Below are 24181 nucleotides of genomic sequence, written 5' to 3'. Positions count from 1 at the left end.
CATGGGAATGTAACTTGACACTGAGACACCCATTAAAACTGTCTAAATACTTTTAGGATTGTTTCCCATCATGCAAAGACCCGTGTAAAATCTTCTGCACTCCATAATTTAGGTATTATCCCCTTGATTCTTAATACTTCTCCCTATACCCCAGGAAACTGCTGATCATTTGCAACACTACTTCCTTCTGCCACTCAGCCCTTCCTCTGGAGTGCCTCCATGCAGCGTTGTTCAACAGATCTCTACATTAATTGTTTATCTTCAATCCTAGAACTTTTGATTACTCCTACAGAGCCATAGCTCCTAGGTAAGAGCTGAAAAAATTGAGAGATTTTTCTGTTCCATGCTTAATTTCACTAACAAACATTTGTATATTCTTGGCCATCAGCAGGAAATGGTTTTCCTCCTCTGGATTCTGATATTATGTAAGTTTACTTCAGGAATTAAACAGATTGTGTTGGTAAGTAAGCTAAAATAGTTTCTTGGATTTACAGGGTTTAATAGTGTGTATTAACTTGTGCAGCTTGTTGCTAAGCCAAACCTTCATTCCTCAGAAATCTTGAGATGATAGCAGAAGTGTTCTGTCTTCTGAACTGGGAAAGCAGTACTCTTGTTGAGACCGTATTACTCACTCTTCTACCAGTTCTGAGTTTTGCAAACAAATAGAGTCTCCCAGGGAGATGATAGCAACCCAAACCCAGACCTGGCACAAGTCTTGTGGGGTCTCCTAGCAAAGATACCGCACTCATTATTCAAAGCATAAGGCTTCTCATCCTCCCCGGTAAGACAGTGGAAGAGCACAGGAAGTTGGGAAATGCATGCAAAAAAGGTCATGTTTGCTGTCCTAATTTTATCTTGCTGTTGAACGATTCACTTTTGACATTTTATTAAAGACAGTTCTTGTGCAACCTCTCCCCTTTCTTCCTTTGCATGCCACTTGATGTTAGGTAGTCTCTGCTTATTAGATAAAGAGGGCAGATGTTTATTCACTACGGTAGCAGCTACGCAGACAGGCTCAAGACCTGCCACAAACATGGTAAGGTCTGTGTTTAGCCTTGCACTGATAGAAAACATAGTGTCACAAGATAAATGTCAATGAAAGTGGTGCTGAAGGGTGATCCTATTTATTATGGGAAGTGAACAGTGTTATCAAAGCTGCCAGGTGTAGAAGAGTCATTTAGTACAGACAACTTTGATATCTTTGAAAGGAATAAAATGAAGAGAACCCATTCAATTATTGCCAGGAACAACTCCTCACCCTCCCCCAAGACAGTTATTTTAAGTGCTGCAAGGAGAGGAAATAGCTCATTATTTTAAGTGGCTTGAACTGCTTTCCATCTATCTCAGTTCTACTGGGAAAATATTTAACATGGAACAAACACATTGGAATCAATAGTCTTCCTGCTGTCAGCTTTTAACAGTAACTTCACTAATATTTATGGGTAGGGATCAAGGGGTAAAAAAATTCCTAAGCCAATTTATTTCCTGCCTAGAAAGGTAAAGCATGCACCAGAACTCTAGCACGTTCCCAGCCTGGTTACATGCAATTCTCAGCTGAAGATTTTCAGTTTACAACCTTGTTAAGTATAAACAAACTAATGGCAAACACCAGTGTCCGTTAAGGTCAACCAAAATATCCTTCTCTGTCAGTGATATTCTTTGGTTTCATGTGAAGTGGAGATCTATTCCAACTGCAGTAAGCATACAGCACACCTCATTTCAGCCTCAGCACAGTGGCTCTGTGCCACCATCCAACCAGCAAGTTCAGCCACGATAGCATTTGCATCTGTCCCCCCAATCACCCCATCAACCTAATTTTGCCTGTTTGTCTGAAGCTCATTCCTTATTGATCCCTAGCCCCAAGAGTCAGCCTTAAACTACCCTCAGCCATTCTGTTTGCCATTTTGAATGTGGACATAGCAGTGTCATTTGCTCTGAACCCACACATCCAAAATGTAGATGTAGCATATGGGATGTTTTCAGCTGCTAAACCAAATTCTGCTAATCGAAATTCTGGCTGCCAAATGAGCAGATCAGTCTTTGCTGGTTTGAGTCCTAATCTCATAATAAACCAGAGACTGCTGACAGTCCCTATGGCTTTTATAATTTTATTTATTTCTTTTAATATTGGTTTGATTTAATATTTTCTTTTTAGACAGACAACCTTAATCCAGTTTAGCAAACCTGTTTCAGACATTATCTGTACCCTAGCATGCACTTTCCTACAAAGTGTCCCTATGAGGCATCAACTTTAACATATACTTGGCAATCCCAGCCAGGACACAATGACCTATATTTATATGCATCTTGATGACCTTAGCTAATTACCCATCACCTTCAGACCCAGTCTTAAAACTCTTTGCTTCAAAAAAATTATTCTTACAGCTCATCTTCTATGCCAACATGAGTATTAATCCCAATACTAGAATTTCTTTAGCCCATCAGCTTTCTGTAAATTGAGGTAAGACCTGAAGAAAAACTTCCAAACCAGTTATAATGCTGAATTGAATCACTCAAGTCTAAGTAAAGTCTCTAGTTACAGCACTGGCCACAGACTTACAGCTCAGGCAAATAATCCTCATTTCTTGCAGTCCCCTACCAGTGTCCACTCCCATACCCTGAGCAGGCCAGACCCTGATAGATTTAGCATATCAGCAGTAATCTGGAATTACATATACATGCACTGAGATATCATCTCCACTGCTTTACCTTAGCTGCCGATGCTTGCATAGCCTAGACCTAGAATTATGTAGTTAACACAAGCTACTGTGAGTCTTAAACTTATCTGGGCAGCCCCTACAAAGCCTAACTTTCTAACTCCAGCTGATCCCCTCCTACTGGCTTGAATTGGTTAATCCATAGTTTATCTTAGTTAGGCAAGTAAGAAGATTAATAGTTCCTGATGGCAGCAGTTACCCAGCCGGCACTGTAGCCTAAATCACCTTTCCTGGTGTTTTCTGATCCTAGTTAAATTCTGCCTGCCTTGGGAAGAACAGCCAGATTGCAGTCTGACGAGGTGACTAAGCCTAAAGATCAGGTGGTAACATTTAGGTTTGATTTCAGGCTACAGTTAATTGCAGCCAGCTGATTGTTACCACCACAGACATAAATTTTGCCAGGTGGATATGGGTGGGTCTGTGAAGTCTTAAATACAGTCAGACACCTCAAGACTACTTTTCTTGTGTCTATGCAGTTCTTGACTGTGGTTCTTGGTCTCCTGGCACCAACCTTTCCCCTAGCTGATCTACTCTGTCTTATGCTTGTTTCTCTGATAACCTGTATCTAGCAAAGTGATGTCTGAAAGCGCTGATTTTAGATGGAAGAATAATATGCCTAACCATAGTTGAAGAATGTGTCAGCCCAAATTTCAACCCTAGAATAGATTTAAGAATTTAAATTATCTTTCTGCTTTGTGTGGAAGTTACTCTCTGTGCTTTATGAAAAGAGGTCAAGAAGCATGGTCTATGCCAATGAATAGCCTGGGTTAGAGAGATGTGGAGGTTATACAGGCTGACTCTATGTGCTGCTTAGACATACAGAGAGTCTCTTGACTTATATAGTAGTGGCATTTTCCTTATACAGGATAAATTTATTCAAAAACCTGAACCTTTAGAGAGTTATCTCTTCACTTAAAAATACATGATGTTGTCAAGTCAATAGTCACGCAAGCATTTGGCTTTCAAAGCCACAAAGTGTTGTTCTGAAATTCTGTTTTATTTTTAAAACACAGTCTTTGGTCTATGAACCATTTGCACTGAAGTAAGTACAAGTCCAGAACGAAATACTGGTAGACTACCTCATTGACTAGTTTCATAGTGTCACAGATGCCCTTTCAGACCCTCGTTCCTATGGAGGAAGCAAAGCTGTAGTTAGAATGCAGTCACGATCCTGCCCTTTCCCTGGTATCTCAGTTTCATTCCCCAGGTGCCAAAAGAGTCATGTCTACACATACTATCTGTAATCTTTCAGTGACTATCACCAGTGCATTCTGTTGGTAACTTCAAGTGAAAATTCAACATCACCAACACCTGGTGGTAGAATATAAAAATTTCCCTCTTCCAGACTGTGCATACCTGGGACAGTAACACAATTTTATTTGAGAGCTGCTGGACTCCATTCACTTCTCTGGGGTGGAAAAACAACGGAAGCTTATTGAGAAACCAGAAGCTATGCCTGGAAGTACCTGAACACAGAAGCTGAAGTTAATCTGCTTGTTAAAAGCAGGATATAAAATACACCACAGAAAGGGTTGGAGGACTGCACTAGCACCTGCAAAGCTAAGGACACAAGGCACAGGTGGGACGGCCCCTCCCCAGGACCCCTAACCTCAACAACACTCTGAAATGCCGCTGTCTTGGGGTATGACGGCCACAAAGCACCAGCAAAGAGCTCAAGGACCCCCGGCCCCTCCTTGGGACTTGGGAGACTCCCAAGTCCAAACCTGAAGGCAGTCCTGGAAATAAGAGCTGCACTGACTGCTACATCTAGGTCTTAGGGAAGACCTGTGAACATGTGGTACTGTGCTGTTTTCCTCCTGGTAGTTTAGAAGAAGCTGTTGCCTGCAGAAAGGGGTGATTAGAAGAGGCTGTTTCTGTTTGGATTTGGAGCTTTCAAGGAAGTTATTAGGAGGCATAGCATATTATTTTTTGCACAAAACACGTGGATGTCAATAAACAAGATGGTTTTCTATCCTGAATAGGAGGCTATGCTAGAGTAGTATAGTAAGAGCTCCTTGAACAGAAGGACCCATGCAGGAGGGAAACTACAGCTGTTTAAATACAGGCAAATATTTCCACAATGGAATACTCATTACTCCTTTTTTAAATGTCTTCCCAAAACTTGATTAAAGCAAGCAAAGCTCATTTACATTTTAGCTCTCATTTCCCTTTATGGCTTCCCATCCCTCAATCTTTCTTAATTTTCTTTTTTTTTTTCCTTTTTTTTCTTCTTTTTTTTCTGTTTTCCTTTTTTCATTTGTCAGCAAAGAAATCAGTTTTCCTACTTTGGATGGAACTTTCCAAGTCAAAACTTCGGATGAAAATATTTTTCCAGAAAGCAGAGTGTCCCCTCAAATAAGTGAAGTTCATCCATGTGCAGAGGGCCTGCTTTCAGCAAGGCATAATGCCAACGATCACAAGTCCTTTGAAAACTCAGATAATAACAGGCATTATGCAGAAAGGTAACTTTCCCCCTGAATGAACCAGCAATAATTACTATCTTCCTCTGTCCCCTGTTCATGGAGTTCTTGTAACCTGTCCAGCTCTTCAATACTGGCACCACCAGTAACTCTTTTGCAGGTTTTCAACCTGTAGGCTGATGACATCTGAAAAGTAAACTCGCCTTTTTCCTGTGGTCTGACCCATCAGCCTCAGAGCCTCAGAAGCTGTAGGGCTTCATTTCAATAAAGGCAGAGAGAGAGGGCAGAACAAGATGGGTCTTTTCACAGTAGAAGAAGGTGAACCACTGGACATCAACCAGTCAGACCTGGGGACATCCTACAGCCTCACATGACTGGAGCAAATGTCAGAGCTGAGGTGCCTGCCCCACAGGATGTAATATGCAACCCCTGAGGATGATACAGGACATGAACCTGAGTTGTCAAGGTTCACAACATTCATGCCAGATTGCTTTCCATGTCATTATCCTTCATTGTCCCTCATTTTACCTCATCTCACTTCATCTCATCTTCCATAGCTAAGAGGACAGACTCCATTTTTCCTGTCACTTCACTAACATCTGAAGGGAAAGAACTGTAATTAACATTTATGACTATCTGCCTCTAGATCAGAAACAGTTTTGAGGTAATTTTGTGCAGAAACAGCACTTGCTGTCTGTGATGAAGCTGACACGTGAAGTACTCTCCTTTTTGACCCCAGTCGCCACTACTAGAAAAGACATTTTAAAGAGGCCATTTAAAGGTGATTATAACAAGCCTCAAACTGTTGACAGAATATGTGGAAAAGTTAAAAGAGAAAAAGCCTTCAGCGGAATACTGTTCCAGCCTCTTTTCTGTAGTTCATGGCCTAATTTTAGCCTGTTTCTAATTTATTGATTAGTAATTGCCATACATTTTTTCAAGAATGGGTGAACAAATCTCTCATGCGGTGAGACTGCGGTCTCTTTTGCTCACCCTTGCAGAGAATACCACAGGGGAAAGGCACAGTGGCAAGAGCTGCATGGTGGTCCACAGGGAGCCTTAGGAACAGAAGTGCTCCAGAGCATTGGAATTGCTAGGTAAGTTTGTGCTAGCACTATGCCCAAACCAAACTGAGGTAAAAATCTGGGCAAGGGGCTGCCATTGAGTGATGGTTTCCAGCTGAAAAAATTGTATCTGGCCGCTTTCATGCCAGCTTGACTATTATCAGCCTTACCTTTCTGAATTCTTACTCCCTTGAAGAACTGATGCTCTATTTACAGGCCCTGCTGCTGCAGCTGCTGATTTATCTTCCAAGACTGCCAGAAGAAAAACATTAGCAGTGCTAAAAGAACAAATTCAGATCATAAATTTCTAATATCAAATAGTATCAGTGTTTTGTAGGCCCCCATTTTATTTTCACTTCTAGGTGCAGGGATGAAAAAAGAAAATATGATGACCACTTCTCTGCTCCTGTTAAAAAAAAAAAAAAAAGCAAACCTTCCCCAGTGGAGAGCATTTACTTGCTGTTTTGAACCAAGAATTGCAGATATGAGACAGACATGTATTGTTTCTGTTAAGAATTTTTTTTTAAAATAGTGAGCATGCAAGAATTTAAATAGTGTCCCAAAGGAAAAGAAGGTAGACTTCTCTTGGAATAGGAAGTCGAGGGACACAAATTAACTACCTTTTTAGGAAATTGCATTTAGGACTTGAAGTGACTTTTCAGTTAACAAGTTTTCTATTCCGTGTTACACAACTTGAATTGGTTGATGAAATGCCACCTTGTGGCAAGCACAAAGCCCTGCCTGCGGCAGAAGCCTGTTTTGTGCTCCCTGCCAGGATCTGGGCGCCCCACAGGGGAATTGTACTCCGAGCTATCTTGAAGCCATGGTACAAGTAAGAATACGGTTCCTAAGGAAATGTAAAATGGAGATTTCACCTTATTTCAAACATGAGACTTTTGCTTTATGCTCAAATTAAATGCAATTGCTTAGTAGGTATTGGCAAGGGTAACATTTTTTTTGCCTATAAATTAATAAAAAAGTACAGATGATCCCTGTCATCCAACGTGCAGTTGAAACCAGCATCTTCACTTTTGATTCATGCATAACATAATTATTCAATCACTTGATACCATTTAATTTTATTTCATTCTTTAACTATGCTGGTCAGACAGAATCATTCCTATGTATTGATTTGTAGAAGGTGTTGCAAAGAGACAAAATTTCACTTGGAGGCCTTAGGTGCAATGATATTGTTTGGAGCTACTATTTTTTCTGGTATATTATATGGCAGTCTAGAGAGAAATATTGTATTTCCTGCAAACTTCAGTCTTAATAGCTTGAGACCATTTCAGCTACAACACAACTTTCAGCTTCTAAAAAACCAATTTCTTTCCCTCCTCTCTTCTCCCTTGAGATTTTTTCTTTGTAAAAATTTTCTTCAGCACAAGGCCTTTTATCTATATCAGTAGTTTTCTCTCAACCTTTTTGAACTGAAGCAAAATAAAACTCAACACCAGGAGTAAATAGACAGGTTGTGTGGACAGCTTAAGATCCTCTTAGGAAGTCATCCTATCATGAGTTCAGCCTCAAATTAAGGATGTTTAATTCTAGAGCGTTGCTTCTGTCTTCCTTTGCAGCTTTCTTTGCTTCAAGCAAAACACCATGAGTCCCTGTTGTACTGAACAGGGGCACTGATTTCAGCAAGATATTAAGTTACTATTTAGATCTTCTCCTTTGCCCCCAGCATTTGAGGCAGGAAGGGGGAAAAGAGATGCACATAATTGGAATTGGCAGTGGCTTACCTTAGATACCTTTGAGCGTTAGGCATGGGATTGGCAGGATGACAAAAAAGAATGGACACTATGTATTTAAAAATCTACACAGAAGTTAATCCAAGGTTTATTTTAGTTGGAATTGTACTGTTTTAATTCCCTCTGATGAACAGCAAGAAGCAGATATTCTGAATGCCATTTCCCTTTCCCTTTACCATAAAATAGCACCTGAACACAGCATCTGCTAATTCCAGCACTTTCATTGTAAGCTTAAAGGTTAAATGAGATTTCAAGTTGAAATTCATTTTTGAGAGAGGAGATCCATACATTTTGGTCCAAATTAATATTTTGAAAATAAATGTCTCAGTTTTAAGGAAGCTTCCTTGCCAAACTATTCTTTTGGTAGTCAAATGTTCACCTGGGAGGCATTTTTTTGGACAATAAGAAATACTAAGATGGCAAACTGAATATACTTCAGCAATAAATCTCATTTTGGGAGTCATTCCAATTCTATATCAACATAAAGCTATTATTAACCAGTGTTGCTTAGCCCTTCCATACACAGAAGAACTGAAACTTCTGAGGTTAGAAATGTTTCTCTACATTACACAAATAGTTCAGCTTTGTGTCCAAAGCAGATGTTAATGCAAGTTATGATTTTACTACCCACCATTAAAAGGAAGTTACCTGAACAGCCTAATTGCCCACTAGCTTCTATTAAATTCTTCAATCTGCCTTTGAAAATCTTTTCTTTCACGTAGAAATACCAGTTTGTGGGGACATTTTTCCCCAGATGCAGCCAACTTACAGAATCTTTTAAACTTCCATGATATATAGTACATTTATTCATCAACATAAACTACATCATATGACCAACTGCCATTGCTGTTTTCACACTAGTATCACATTGGTGACGTAAGGTTTTCTGTTGTAAGCTGGTTTGCAATGCTTTTTATTCCTTACTGGAAAATTTTGCACATGGGTATAGAAATTTATGTATTGGACTGTAGGGGAAGAGTGATGATATCATTACTGTGTTGTTCCACTTCCTCTCACCTTTCTTCAAATCTTAAAGTTCACAAGGTATTTCTGCAGGTTATCCTTATCCCTCTTTAGATTCTCTTCCAGTACTGGCCTAGGGGTGATGACTATCCACACAATGTGGTTTTGTGCATCAACATCTTTCTTGAAAGAACTAAATAAGGCTGATTCAGTCTTCATAATTCTGCTAGTAAAGAGCTACAGGGACTAGCCCTGTAGTCCTGGTACTTCTTTCAATACTATATTACCATCTCTTCTATAGTTAACTCTTCTCACAGTCTGCAGATCCTATTCCAATTCCTAGCTTTTCAGGCTTAAGCCCATGCCACTTTATTAAAGGCTTCAGCATCAATATTATTCCTAAAGAATATCTTTGAATTATTTTATCAAAGAAAGCTATTAAGCTAGCAAGCATGGTTTAACTTTGATAGATCTGTTCTGTACTTGATGCAACTGTATTTTCATGGTTTGTTTTGGAGACTGTCATGCTATTGAGTCTAAATTAATAAGCTTGTAGTTGCTCAGAACATTTTTATTTTCCTTTCCCCTTAAAATATTGCTGCTCTCAATTGCACAATACTTTGGCTTACCTGATATAATTATTCAAACACCTTACAGATGGACTTACAGTTTTGTCTGTAACTTTGAGGTTCTTGGATGGAAATTGCCTGCTGTCTTGATGCAGATATATTGTTTAGTTTCTGCCTTGTAAAGCAATTTCTGTCTCTCATTCCAAAAGCCTTTAAGTCTTTCTGTACAAGATCAGCATAGTTAATATTACTGAAAATGGAGGTCAGCTATCACTAACAGAAAATCTATCTGGATCGTGCTAATCTTGACTCTGCATTTATTGCATTTTCATTTGTATGGTCAAAGAACTTTTTGAATATTTCCTTTGCAAGGTGGAATGGAGTTTTGGCAGCTTTCTTTTTATTTCTAGAATCCCTGAACTTAGTTCTTTTTCTGTCTTGCATATTCGCAAAACCTCAGTTTGTTTAATATTATATTGTCTGGAGAGAATCTGAATTACTGTTTCCGTATTTGAATTCACTAGTTACTGTCTACTAATTTGCGTTTTATAAGAGAAATAAATTTCAAAAGCCTTCATTAACATCCTCAGTTGAGGGGGACACCTAAGTGGCCTTAAAATTTTTTTTTTCTTTTTTTTTTTTTTCTTTCTTTGTGATACAATCACTGCAATCTTAGTCAAAACAATAAGAATATGATATTTCATTAGGCCATTAAGTATTTGTGGAAAAAGGGTCTATCACCAATTACATCCATAGATTTTAGTTCTTTTAGCATCATTATCAATGTTTATTCAGCAATCTCCAAATTTTAGATAAACTACAGAGTTCTAATTTGTATGAGAGTTTCTGTTTGACAACACTTTAGAGATCTCTACTTATATCTAAATCTGAAGCTCCTTTCAATTTTTCCTTAATGGTGCCAACCCTTTGCTCTCTATGTCACAGTTCCTTTTTGGCATGGCCATCAATTCAACATGAACTTAGCTCTATTTTCTTGTAATTTCCAAATATCCTTTCCAGCTGCCTTATACAACCATTACATGAATAAGCCTTCATGAGAAGAACAGGGAGGAAAAGTCATTGGGAGGAGTGGCATCACACGCTTGATAATTGGTGCATGTAGGACTTCTCAGTTAGTACTTTTTTCCAGCTTTTCTCTTCCTCTCTTCTCCTCATAACTTCTGCTACCTGTTCTCCAAGTGAAAGCCTAAAGTTATCACACACTCAATTTTATGGTGTTTATTTATTTTTCTTAATTTTCTCATATACTGGCCATTTCAGATTTCAAACCTAAGCAGTTTTTCCCCATCAGATTAGCTCAGGAACAAACACCAAGCAGCTTCAATGAATGGCAGGAACGTTTTCTCCACACCCAGGCATAGTTCAGAGTACTGCAAACAGTGACCAAAGAAAGAAGGACTTGTGAGACTCTTATCAAGAATGGGTCACACACACAGTTCTCCACTTTCCTTCCCCCTCTAATTCCTGTGCTTGCTGTTTCTTTTTAAAGTCTGTTATAAAAATCTGCCTTGCTTCCTTCATTTATGTAAGGCAGCTATAACTAGCAGGCAGGTCTCCTCATTCTCTGACCTACAAGACTTACAGCCTGCTCAAAACACGAGTGTATGCTTTTGCTTTAAGGATCTAATAGCTTTAATGGCTAACATCCTTTTCACAAGATCCGATTTTGCCATGCCATTTTCCTTCTGCTATCAAGCTTCAGTTTGCTTCCTTTCATCCACTGGAGTAAAAACACTTTAAAAAGGAAGTTCTGTTATCTTCATTTTATAAATGAGTCAAATCACAGAGGTAAAAATATGCTAGCTAAGAACAGTCAGCAGGTCAGTAACAGAGCTAAGGATAAAATTCAGATCTCTTGACCCCAATCCGAAGTACATTGGATCACCCTGCTTTAATCCATTGAAATAATTAAAGTGGATGACTTGTTAAGTTGCTACTCTGTACAAGCAAGAAGAGCAGAAGCAGACACTTAAGTTGAAATCTGAGCTGCTGCTTATGCACCTGAAATACTGATTATATAGACTGTAATTAAAACCAAAAGTGCAACCCAAAAGACCTTTCTCTAATTTACTTTTGTGCTGCGGGTGCCACATGTGAAAGTTTTCTTCCAAAATATCAGTTACTTGTGTAAATTTTTGTTGTTGTCCATGCTGCATGCTTGGTAAGATGGCTTGCCTAGCCAAGAATATTTGTCTTCCTGTTTATGTCCTTCCTAATGTACAAATTACGTATCTTATTGCAACTGTGTAAGTGTGCTTTGAGCACACCTGGTACTCACTGAAACCACTGAAGTTAACACAATACATAGAAGGCATGACTCTTGTTTTGCCTAATAACTTAATGTCTAGGAGAACTGCCTCAGACTGAAGGAGTTCAATCCAAATTACTTGCCATTTCTGTTGAAGCTGGGGTCAGACAGAAAGAGAGACAAGAGACAGCTTGACTTTATAGTCTGACAATTTGAGGGTTGAGTACATGATGTGGGATTCAGTAGTCTGAACCCAGGAACATTGCTGTATGTGAGCTAACAACTGTAAATTTAGATCTAATAAGCCATCAGAGGAAGAAAATCTATGATTTATTGGTACCCAGTTATGATGACAGAGACGAGATGAGGTTTGAAGCCAAATTCCTCAAGCTCTACCTCAGGCTGTAAAGGCAGGTGTTAGTCTGTTTCTGTCCTACTGGCTCATATTGAATAAATTAAACAGCAGTTGCATGTGGCTATTCTTCCAAGTCTGTCCTACAGCCTGATGCCTGGGGCCTTCTCTCAAAGTACAAGAGAAGCCGGTTTAAATTCCTGGAGGAGAGAAAAGAAGCAAGGTCTTTCATTGCTGGGGAGAATGACCTGCCATGTGGGTAGCGGGAGAGAAAAACTGAGTGAGAGAGTGAAAAATCAAAATAAAAATAAAATGAAGGCTGCTGCCAGCTGCCTCTTCAAATAGATATCCCCTTCAGGCAGCTGCGTTCGAACATACAGCTGAAGTGTCCAAATGCTGGAGTGGCTTCTCGGTGGTGAATCTCTTTTCACAGATCCAACTAAAAGCAGCAATAGGATCAAAACTATGTTCTGTGAATAAAGTTAGATTTCAAACACGCTGTTGACCTCAGAATTCCCCTGTAGCTCCCTGCCTGGGATGCTGGCTATTTTGAAACACACTTCTATTTGCCTAGCCAAGGTGCCTACCTGTATTCTAGATTCTGCTTCTGTCTCATTCTAGACTTGGCCATTTCACAAAAGTACCTCGCAAAAGGATCTAGATGTAAAGGCTAGGTGAAGTCAGATGACATTGGCTGTCAGCAAGTTAACTTAATTTTAGCAGATTTTACAGAAATATACATGAAAAAGTCTTGTAAGTGAGCCCTGAAAAGTTAGTGGAATTCTATCAAAATCTACACAGAATTAGCATTGCAAAGGCGATTTATTGATGCCTAGGTGTGATGAAAGAGGAGGTGAAGGCTGAAGCAAACACATCAAGACAGTTGACAGTTTATGCTCTTTATTTTAAAGCAGATGGATGACCACCATTTATAAAATACAGCAAAATAAACAGTTTCAGTCAGATGCAAAAAAGTGCCATCTTTTCAAACAACAGACTGGCTCGGTGTTGGTATGCCATCATAATCATCTGAGTAGTGCTGATACTGGTCAGTAAGAAGAGGCTGATGCAAATCATCCTTATTTTTCTTAACGCGTACAATACATGCAGCAGCAGCGAAGATAATTGCAACAAGAACCAGTGCAGTCACTATTGCGATAGTTATCATCTCTGTGACACGGAGAGCCCGAGCTACAGGAAGGAAAGCAAAAGAGAAAGTTATTCAAAGTAAATGTCAAGTATATGGACAAATGTCAGAGGGACAGACCAAACCTCAGTATCTGTCATTATTCAATGAGTTGTGAAGGAGAACCAGTTTAAATTTTAGTTGATGTGTTCCAAAATGTGAGAAAATTTCAGTCTCTCTTGTTACACGCAAAACAGTCCTGGACTTTTCTTCTGCTATCTGGTTTGTGATGTATTTGTATTCTCTGTGGTGATTTAAGGAAGGCATATGATATAGGAATAAGGACCTTCTGCAAGGTTTAGTTCCAAATAAGAACTTCGCCAAAAATTGAAGTGAATGGTGGGAGCTTCATGCAGGAACAATCTATAATTAGTAGCTATTTAGTTGTACTAAAGTGAAACATAACTGATTTGGAAATCCAGGCAAGAAAAGAGAAATAGAGCTTTACAAAGGCATCAAATATTGTTTGTGAAATTTGAACAAACTTTGTTACAAAATGCATAAACTTAAAGGGAGAAAGACATGATGACAAAAAAAAGAGGAAACACCTAGGTTGGACAGTTTACCTGGCCACTCGACTTCGTAGCTGTATCCCAGGTTTTCTGGTGCGGTAACAAACATTTCATTATTGGTAACTGGAGGCCAGAAAGGCACCATATTATACTGTCGGTTATGTCCAATAGGGGCGTTCTCCAGTGGATATGTTGAAATATCTAAATTTGAAAGTCAAAACATACTTCTGTAAATAAAATCAAAATAATTTACACTACTTTTATTTTTTTTTTCTTCCCAACAGTGATCCAGGGGTTTGAGTACCTCATTATTTTTGTTCCTAACCTAAATCAATATGAAAAGATTGGTTTTCTAGTATCACAGATCCAGAATGGAGGGCTCTGCTCGGTCCAAAAGCAAGACCACTACTGATATCTCTGTTTTTTAACAGAAACCACCAGTAGATAGTAAAACTGTCTGCCTGTGTTGGTCTTTTCATTTCTTCTTGCATGGAAAAGGAGAAATACGTATATATGGAGGACTTGGAAAACCTTTTTGCTACAATTTTGCTTTCTCTGATTGTAACAGTGACGAAGAGCTCTCTCATGCAGTTTGGGAGGGAAGCTGATAAGAACTCCAGTGGAATTTTTCTGCAATGTTATGGTAAATCAGGAGAAAGTCAGCTGAAGCAAAAAAAAAAAAAAATCCATCTTGGTAAGATGATGCAAAAGCTTGTGATAGGTTATGTAAGTACCACAAGGGGATACAATTGTTCTCTGATAGTTGGTGTGGGAAAAATACATGAGGCAGGTTGTGGAAGCTGCATAAAGAGGTCTCAGTTGTGCAACAGCAGCAGTCTTGTGTAGAAGAAGGAGGAGAGGCCTGGATTGTCCTAAGAGAAATAGAGTCGCTCCTTTGTGCAGACTAATGCACAGACATTGGGGTTACACAGAATTGTCCCCCCAGTTAACTGATGTAAATCTCCTTCCTTCTTTATTTCTTTTTTTTGTCTTCTTTCCTTACAGTTCCTTCCTTCTGTCCTTCCTTCCTCACTCTCATTCACTTCCTCCCTTATTACTTTTCTCCTTTTTGGAGTTAAAGAAGCAAGGGTAATAACAGTAAACATCCTTGGAAAGGATACGGAAATGTTTTTTAGAATGCTGGTAGTAAATCACAAAGGTGGTCAAAATGAATCGTGATGGTATGCATAGCATCTGATTTTGTTTGACAAGAAGAAACATAGAAGAAACGACAACGGAATGTTCATTAAGTATTTGGACCTTCCATGGTTACACTGTCTTTGCTCTATCAAGACAATGTATTTGCACATTTTGTTTTCTTGAGTTGTGCCTTGTATCTCTGGCCAAATCCCTTCATGGAAAGTGATTTGAAAATGGATGTCAGTGGGGTGAGAGAGGGAGCTTACTTGTTTTTACTCTGTGTTTGTTAACTACACTGTTAAAATTCCAGTCCTTATCCTAAGCTTAGGGGCATCTTGCTGTTCCACAAGAAGCAGCTGAGCTCCTGTGACTACAAAGACTGGCATCCACCCATCTCACCTCTGTCCATGAGCACATCTTACCTGCAGAATACCTTCTCAGCCACTCGTCAAAAACAGCATCTGTAAATGTGTGCAGGAGGACAAAAATGGGATCATTTGGTGATAAATGAGTTTGCCCTCCTGTCCCATTCAAAAACAGATGAGCCAAGTTGTGAAGACTTCGAACTGCTGGGTCGTATTTCCCTGATGGATCACTGTACCCTGAATATGCAAACAAAAGAGAACACAAAAAATCCCAGTGAAGATTTTACTTTGGAAGCTTCAGTCCTTTTTTTCTCTGAAAAGCTATCATATTGTTGTGCTGCCTTGCTTAATACAAAGGAGTAGCTAATTGCGTACATACTGGCATTTGAGAAATGTCCCTAGCACACATAATTTTCAGATTAAAGTAGCCTTTACAGAAGAATGCTGAGAATGTGGAGTGAAAGGCAGCTGGGATCTAATGCAAAACCAGGCAAAATAAACCACATCATAGAATGAAAATAAAGGTATATATTTGGGACCTACATATCTTTCAGCATAACTGAAATAGTTGCATGTGTTTTCTGACTGCTGACTTCAGTGTGTATATGTTGCCATCCATCCTAATGAGCCAGCTGTTATGTTTCCACACATCATTTCCATGAGTACTGCAAACACATCTCAGAAAGCTTCACACTCTCTGTTTTTTCAGAGAAGATACCTTGTGTAATTCTGTTAGTGCCCAATACCTTGTAACCTTCATGTCAGGTGTCAGGATCTGAAGCATCATGAAAACTTCTCCTATTTTCAAGCTCTAGGCAAACTTTCTAGAGAGGGGTGCATACAGTTAATTGTCTAAAGCCATGTTTAAATACCTAGATATTGATAGCCCCATTGTCAAATGTGATATTGTCAAATGTGAGCAGATCGTCCATGGTGTAGGAGTTAGGCTCCTTCAAAAAAGCCAGAGGATCTACAGGAGGTCTGGCAGGGATCTGAACTGTTACTTCGTAATTTTTTCTCATGAATCTTAGTCTTTGCTGTTAAAAACTATGTATTATTACAGCACAGAAGCAGTTGGCAGGATAGTGGTTGAACAGCATGAATAAAATCAGGCTGACTTCTGTGTTGAGGGGTGCGTGTTCAGATGCCAGTGACTGAAAATTTCATTTTAAATGTGAAGAGAGAAGAATAGAGTTATATGGGCCAGAGAGGAGGACTAACATGTCTAGCAGTAAATCCTGTACCCAGACCTCAATTACTGCAATATCATTTAATTAAGTACTACCAAGGCTTACAATTCTTTTTTCTTTCTTTTGTTTGTTTTAATTCAGATTCAAGAGTAATTGCTATGAGCACTTATTTGCCTTATTTAAGGATGCAGCTGCATCAATCTGCAGGCCAGGGCTGCCTGTTTTCAGCAATGGCAATCTATTACTAGGTTGCAAGGACCTGATCTCAGCTAGTCTCTACTTAGTATGCCAGTGAAAGACTTTTGAAGCTTTTATACCTTTAAAGAACTGTCATAAGCTATTAAGTAATTTACCCAGAGCTTATTTCCACTCAATAGTAAGCTAATATTTAATGCTAAGAACAATGTGTTCTTAATGTCCAATAGACTGTCTCTAAACTCACACTTCCAACAGGAAAAATGGCAAGTCTGCTCCTTGACTTATTTGGAGTTGCTCCAGATCCTTTTATTTGCCATGTTTACCTTCTACTGTGTTACGGAAACTGTCTGTTGAATTGGAATAGAAAGGAGGAGTGTCAAATACACCAACTTCCAAACACTGAGCAACATCCTCGGGCTCTGGAAGACGCTGTACCATAGGCCGTGCAACATTTCCAGCAGGATTTCTTCGGATGGGACCACCCTCGGTGCCTAGGGGTGGAGAGAAGAGAGAAAACAATACTGATGCAAACAGTAGGCCACCGAATGCATCCTTCTAATGACTGAACTATGGGGAAAACTTAAATTCCTCACAAATGACACTTTGACTGAATGAATGGGCCAGTTCCTCATGTCAGGCAAAGAATCTGAATCTTCATGGCATCCTGTGTGATGGATCCTTTCCATGAGGATTTTAAAAAGAATCTAGAAGCCTCTTGCTGAAATTTGTGTTTCTGTGAGTGCTTTGGGAAAATTTCGGTAGTTTTTCAATGTGATTTCTTGATGACACCTAGGGCAAAATTTTGAGGATGTCCTGACAGAGTGGCTGGGGAAAGGACTATAGTTGATTTTGTAGGTGACTAGCCCAACTTTGTGGTTTTTCCTATTTCTTCTCCCTATTTCCATGAAGATGCTGAAGGCTTGTGGCTTAAAGCTGATGAATATACAAGAATCTTGCTGGAATTCTGGGATTTTTTAGCTCTTGTAGCTGAGGTAGATGTGTTACGATTCAATATTCTTCACATTCAAAACATGATCCACATAATTAACATGAAGATTTGTTAGATGTTCTCCTTTTAGGGGCAGAATGCCATGAAGGTGATAAATGGAGCAGTCAGAAGAAAACTTAAGCTTGAGTTAAGAAATGAGACTGCCAGATTTAATTATTTATGGCACAGGAGATGAATAGATACTGCATAAGAAGGGAAATCAAAGCACTTAGTTCTTCCCCTGCTGCAAGCTCCTGATCAAATTTTGAACTTCTAGGTGCCTCAGTGAAAGACAGATGATAAGTATTCACTATCTCAGGAGACTGTTAAAACTTGGATCAAAAATCACTTTAGGACTTTTTGGCTGGGGAAAAGCTATTGCAGTGTAAGGTATTATATTTTCTCTCCAAACATCTGGCAGCAGTCATACTTACTGTTACAGATGGTTCCCAAAGTTTCATAGTCTTCTATATTTTCACATATCACTCTCCACTGAGAGAAGATTGAGTTCTGGCTGATAAGAGAGACATCAAAATTGCTTCTAGCTCCCATCAAGTCATCCGAGCAGATATCACAGGTGTTTTGTCCTGTTGCAAAGTTCCAGTAGGGAAGTCCAAAAGTGGGGTCCTGCAACATGTTCTAAACCACATGTATATGGTGTTAATACATGTGTGCCCCAGACAGATATAATCTTTACTGCTAGAAGGATGCTAAAAACCAGTTAAATATATCTTAGCAAGAACTGGAGTCCTGCCTCATGGAGGAGATGAAATTTATGGAAAATCTATGAGATCTATGTAAAAGCTTTTGGTGGTTTTTCATCTTGATACCTTTTCTCAACAGAACAGATAGTTGGACTATTGATGTGAGTCATGGATCTCCCTTATTAATAAGAGGGTACCTCTTCCATGAAACCATATCGTGAGTAGTAAGAAACATCACTTAATAGTGATAACTAATTTTCCAAAATTTGTAATGGCTTGTCAACAACAGCAGCATTTGTAGTATACAGAATAACTAAGCCAACTGTGGAATGACTGAGAAAATGGAAAAGTAAGGAGAAGGGATACCAACCCTTCAAATTTTCATTCTTTGGTTCTAGTTTGGCTTGCAGCCAAACAGTTCTGGAGTGTTTCATGGCTTCCAATATTTATATACCAGGATGTGTTGGCCAGACAAATTAGCTTTTCTAATGATCAAGTTAACAAACATAAATAGGAATATATAATAAATCACTAAGAGCTAGAATTCCTCAGGGCTTCTACCTAATGAAATGCCACTGATGTTAAATGTGAGTTTTTGAAGGGAATTTGTGCCTTGGCCTGATGCAAAGCCATTGAAGCTAGTGGAAACACTTGAAGTGATTTCAAAGACTATTTAATCCTGACCTTGAAAACTTAATTTTCTCTGCTTTAAGAAGGATGATGGTCCATAAAATAATATATTCCTTTTATGGGTAGGTCCGCACAAGGAAAGGGACACAAGAGAATCACTGATTCATGGAACAGAGTATAACAAAACACTAATTTCTCTAAACAGTTACAGTAATTATACAAATAAAATGTGATTCTGAATCCCCAAGCCACCCCTAAAATACTTTTCTTTAGAATTTCTGCTGCTTTCATTAGTCTAACTAAGTCAAGGATCAGGGCCTTGATATTAAATATAACACTGGCAATAACTTGTTTTTTTTTTTGTCCAATAAAATACCTTTAGTGGATATATCTAAAATTTGTACCTATTTTTACAGGATATTTTTATGTAACTTTTACGTTTTCCATTCCTCTAGTTGAAATATTATTTTTAACATCTCTATCACAATGACGGCGTAAAACCTAAATACACTCCGTTAACTTTAGTATACCTAATGAATTACTGAAATTGAAACAGTTATTTCAATGCATAGAAAGAGCTGCTACCATTTTGCCTATTGGAATATGGGGATAACTTCTTTAACTGTACAAAACATACCATGAACACATGGCTTAATATAATCATGAACTTTACCTGCATGTCTCTTTCAAGCTGCAGTAGATGGTACCTATGCCATGTGACAAATGCTGGTCCCTCATGAGAGAAATCAATTCCTCCAAAACTCTGCTGCCCGGCACCAAGGAAAGTCTTCCTGACAGAATAATAATGAGACCACACAAAGTAGTTATAAATGGAGATATTCTCGAATTGTGGTGTGTTGCCATCTGGTCCAAATATTTCCTCACGTCTTCGTGTGGCAATAACAATGTCAGGGTGGATTGTCACCTTGGCTTGGTGTAAGGCATTCACAAAACGCCTCCTTTCTTCTGCACTCAGATCCAGAAGATTCCTCCTGACTGTGAGGATACAGAAACAGCAAGTTATGAAAGTATTAAACACTCAAGCCTGATCTCACAGGACTAATTTATTTTGCTCCTAATAATTCCAGGTAAGTCTCTTTTTCTTCAAGCATTCATCATTTTTTTGCTGGGGCAATTCAAAGAGTACTGAGCATAAATAGAAAATGTTATTTATTATCAGAAAGGCTAAGCCCAATAAAAATAAAACCCAAAAACCTTGTGGTTTTAGTGCTTTTAGAAGTATTGCTGTGGATTACCTTTCCATCCTGTCAGAAGAATGACAAAGACAGTTCTTTGTCCCACAAGCCTTTCAGACCTTCCTCCGCTGTACTTAAGGTTGCCTTTGTTAATATTTTACAAGAAAAGAATACTCTATAGCCATTTATAATAATCAGAAGTTCTACTTCTTGACAATTTAATGAAGAAGTATATTCTTTATGTTTGAATCTTTGTAGGAAAAATGGCAGATTCACCAGTGAATTGTGAATTTCTTATGGTACAACATCTCTCCTTAAAGTTGTTACCTGCTATTATTAACAGCAGCCATATATTACTCCTTTTCAGCACTATATCTCAAAGCCACTTAAAAATATCATTGTCCACATATAGACAGTAAAACAAGGAAAAAAGTTGACTTGTTGAAATACCAGTATATCAGCAAGAGGAACAGAGTCCACATCACCTGAGTTCCAGTCCAGCACTTTTTCACCTGGACTGAGAACATTTCAGGCTAAGTTTAGACTAAGACACAGGTAGAAGTTTTCACAGCTATTCTTCAACATGCGCTCATTTTCATTATAAAAAATACTGTAAAATCCATAAGAATATGTTGATATGAGAAGCGAAAGGTCTTCAGCATGAATCAATATGAAGAATAAAAGTTAATTACATTTCACTAAAAAATGTTGATTCAATGGGGGATATTATGGCTTCATTAAAGTTTATAGAAGTACTTTTAGGAGGCATGAATTTCATTCAAGAACTCTGTATACTGAGACATCCTTTTCTGTTTTGTAGAACTGGACAGATATGCTAGCCCTAGTCACTGAAGGGGGTTTTGTTGATTTTGTTGTTGATTTTAAGCAGCGCACTAAAAGTATCCATCTAATTTTGATTTACGTAGACATCTTGCCTTTTCACTTTTCAAAACACGGGCCTGAACCACAATAAGAAATTGGGACAATTATTCAATTTAAGCATGAATTTAGAAGATATGAAAAAAAATAGAAGAAATGCATGAAACTGAATTTTACAGCTATTTTATGTGGATATGCCAACAGTAATCCAATAATTATTTCCAAAGTCTGAGCAGCTGGGGCCAACTCTATGCATGGACAAAAGAGGTGACCTTCATGTGGAAACTTAAAGCATAATAGGAAGCTAATTTCCCCTATTTAAACTCATGTTGTCATGCATGATAAATCTGATTTACTTAGCATTTTACTGAGTAGGAAAGGATTTAATAAGCGAGAAAAATAAAAAGTTCTCTTGTATATTCTAAATCTGCTTTTGCCTATCTGCAGATTTACTTTGCTAAGTTTGTGTCTGATAACATTTATTTCTTGGTTATTTTCCAGACTTATCACTGTTAATGAGAACAGATCAGAGCATCAGAGGGTGCAACCTGGCTTAGCAGATCCAATTCATGAGACATAGCTTCTGCTTTCTAGTTTGCTTCTTGGAGTAAAAAAGATGAATAAAATCCTAAAGTCTTTCCCACAGCCCTCAGTAAGTAATTTTTAAGAAATCTCATAGTTAAGACTTTGAATTGGTAAGTGGTCTTTTGTTAACCCTTGCTGGAACTTGCACTCACGTTCATGGAACGTTTCCTATCTGGTGAAAATAATGGCAGTGCTGATTTTGGTTTCTGCAAAAGGCACAGCACATTTGTGCTAGAAACCTATTGTTTCTCATGTCAACAGAACTCATCAGTCATATGGAGGATTATGGATTTTACAGTATTTCAATAACACCTTTAAGCTTTCACTAATAAAGACTGAAATCTTGTTCATTCAGATGGTTTTGACTTGAGAACAACAATCTGGGTCCCGAAACCTGCTTGTCTTTTTCAATTTACCTGTGATATTCAACATTTTTCCAGACCCACAAGGATTTCATAACCATGTCAAAAATTTTTCATCATCTGTTTACTGATACTCTGCTTTAAACTGAAACTGGAGGACTCTCAGAAAGGCCCACCAGTCCCTGTGCTGATTCATCTGAACAGCTCGTAGTCATGAGTAAAGGCTTTTAAAGACATTGATAGCAACTAGGTAAGTAAAAATTTACAAGGCCAGATACATAGTTTAGAAATGTATTAAGGGATTTTGAATCAAGAGAACTGCTGTCACACTTAAAGTAGTCACAAGGTATTAAACATTGTATTTTTAGATATGTATTATTCCCAGACATACTTGCAAACACACATAATGTCTATATATATTGTTTTACTCCCAAATAATTCCAAAGAATATGTGTTTTTTCTACTTAGATGTTCTGTTCTTTAATGGACTTGGTCCTAATCCTGTACTGACTACAGATTTTCTTTCTTCCTTTGATTGGGTACTAATGTGTTTACTTTTACTGCATCCAGCTCTGGAGCTCTTAGCACAGGAAAGACATGGACCTGTTAGAGTGGTCTGGAGGAGGGTCACAAAATTGATCAGAGGGCTGGAGCACCTCTCCTGTGAGGACAGGTTGAGAGAGTTGGGGTTGTTGAGCCTGGAGAAGACGAGGCTCCAGGGAGACCTTACTGCGGCCTTTAAGTACTTAAAAAAGGACTATAAGAAAGATGGGAACAAACTTTTTAGTAGGACCTGTTGTGATAGCACAAGAGGTAACGGTTTTAAACTAAAAGAGGGTAGATTTAGACTGGGTATAAGAAAGACGTTTTTTACACTGAGCGTGGTGAAACAGTGGAACGGGTTGCCCAGAAAGGTGACAGATGCCCCATCCCTGAAAATGTTCAAGGTCAAGTTGGACGGGGCTCTGAGCAACCTGATCTCGTTGAAGATGTCCCTGCTTATTGCAGGGGGGTTGGACTAGATGACTTTTAAAGGTCCCTTCCAGCCCAAACTATTCTGTGATTCTAAATATAGTTGCTTGGTACACAAGCTGAACGATTTATCTAGTAACTGCCTTAGTAATCCCTATGGCAATGTACATTTGCTTAAATAAATATAAGTGGCATTTTGTATTTTAAAGAAAAGAAATGTGCCAGGTACATTTAAAAGCAAGCACTGCAAACAGGCAATTTTCATGTCATGTTTCTGATGCTCTTACCTATATTGATTTGTCGGCTACAGGTAGGTCCACTCCACCCGGGGCGACATGACCCACAGTTGTAACCAGAGAAGTTACCGTTGCACCGGCAGGTTTGGTTGAAGAAGCGTATGGGCCATTGCTCACGGTCATCTCGCCCATCATGGATGTACTGTGGCCCGTGGGGTCGTGAATCAACAGTCACCTGTACACACCGGCCTCTCCCCGTAGACACACCACACCGGTCAGTACCTGGCCCAAACACAGGGAAATAGTCTGGGCAACACATGCCGCTCCTTAGGGACTCAACAGTAGCACACTGGCGAGGGAACTGAGCTCCAGCTTGGCTGAGCATGCTAAGAAGTGGTGGCAGGGAAAGGAGCAACAGCATGGGGAGCTGCATGACGGCAGATCCAGCAGAGCCGGCTCCTTCTGAGAGCCAGCTGTCCACACGCGCTGACTTCTCCTGTCCTGCGATGGGACACCCAGGTCCCTCTACAGAGAGAGATTGAGAGAGAGAGAGAGAAAATAAATACAAGTGATACAAACCTCCAGACTACCCCTTCCACCCCATAAAGTGCCTCCAAACCCTGCACTTTGATATTCTAACTGGAAAAGCAAACAACTCTGTCTACAGACACTAATGTTCTTCTCTTCTCTCATTATCTGCACCTAGGTTGCTGCATAGGGCTATATTTACTATTTAATTTGTAAGTGCTTCCCAAATGTTCATTCACATCTTACATCTGCTGGCCAGATTTACTTTACTACCACAAAATGTTAAAACCTGTCTGAGGCACCAGTTTTTTGAACATTTTTCCAACCCCACCCCCATGCCATTCATGCCTTTCTTTTCTCCATTTAACTAGTATATCTTGCTCTCTACTCAGCAGTTCCCCTCTG

The 24181-nt window shown here is 39.0% G+C and overlaps 1 protein-coding gene across 1 annotated transcript; it reads right to left on the bottom strand.

Annotated features, from left to right (window-relative positions):
• Positions 1-13090: 13090 nt before the first annotated feature.
• On the bottom strand, positions 13091-23681 carry TYRP1 (tyrosinase related protein 1). Its single transcript, XM_074166073.1, has 7 exons — positions 23300-23681; positions 19692-20014; positions 18119-18323; positions 17020-17187; positions 15366-15545; positions 13858-14004; positions 13091-13296 (listed from the first exon to the last, which is right to left on the bottom strand). The coding sequence occupies exons 1-7, from the start codon at positions 23679-23681 to the stop codon at positions 13091-13093; spliced, it is 1611 nt and encodes a 536-aa protein (XP_074022174.1).
• Between the last annotated feature and the right edge of the window lie 500 nt (positions 23682-24181).

Source organism: Numenius arquata, chromosome Z (genome assembly GCF_964106895.1).
Source record: "Numenius arquata chromosome Z, bNumArq3.hap1.1, whole genome shotgun sequence".
Classification (NCBI taxonomy): Eukaryota; Metazoa; Chordata; class Aves; order Charadriiformes; family Scolopacidae; genus Numenius; species Numenius arquata.
Note: the sequence above shows the minus strand (reverse complement) of the source record. Positions and strands in the feature narration are given on the sequence as shown.

Bases quoted from the DNA above. Each gene is read 5' to 3' on its own strand.
- TYRP1 (XM_074166073.1), bottom strand. From the start codon at position 23,681: ATGCAGCTCCCCATGCTGTTGCTCCTTTCCCTGCCACCACTTCTTAGC. The intron at 14,005-15,365 runs GTAAGATGTGCT...TTTCAAATTTAG, and splicing joins GCTGAGAAGGTATTCTGCAG to ATATTTCAACATATCCACTG. The intron at 13,297-13,857 runs GTAAACTGTCCA...TCCTTCCTGTAG, and splicing joins CTACGAAGTCGAGTGGCCAG to CTCGGGCTCTCCGTGTCACA.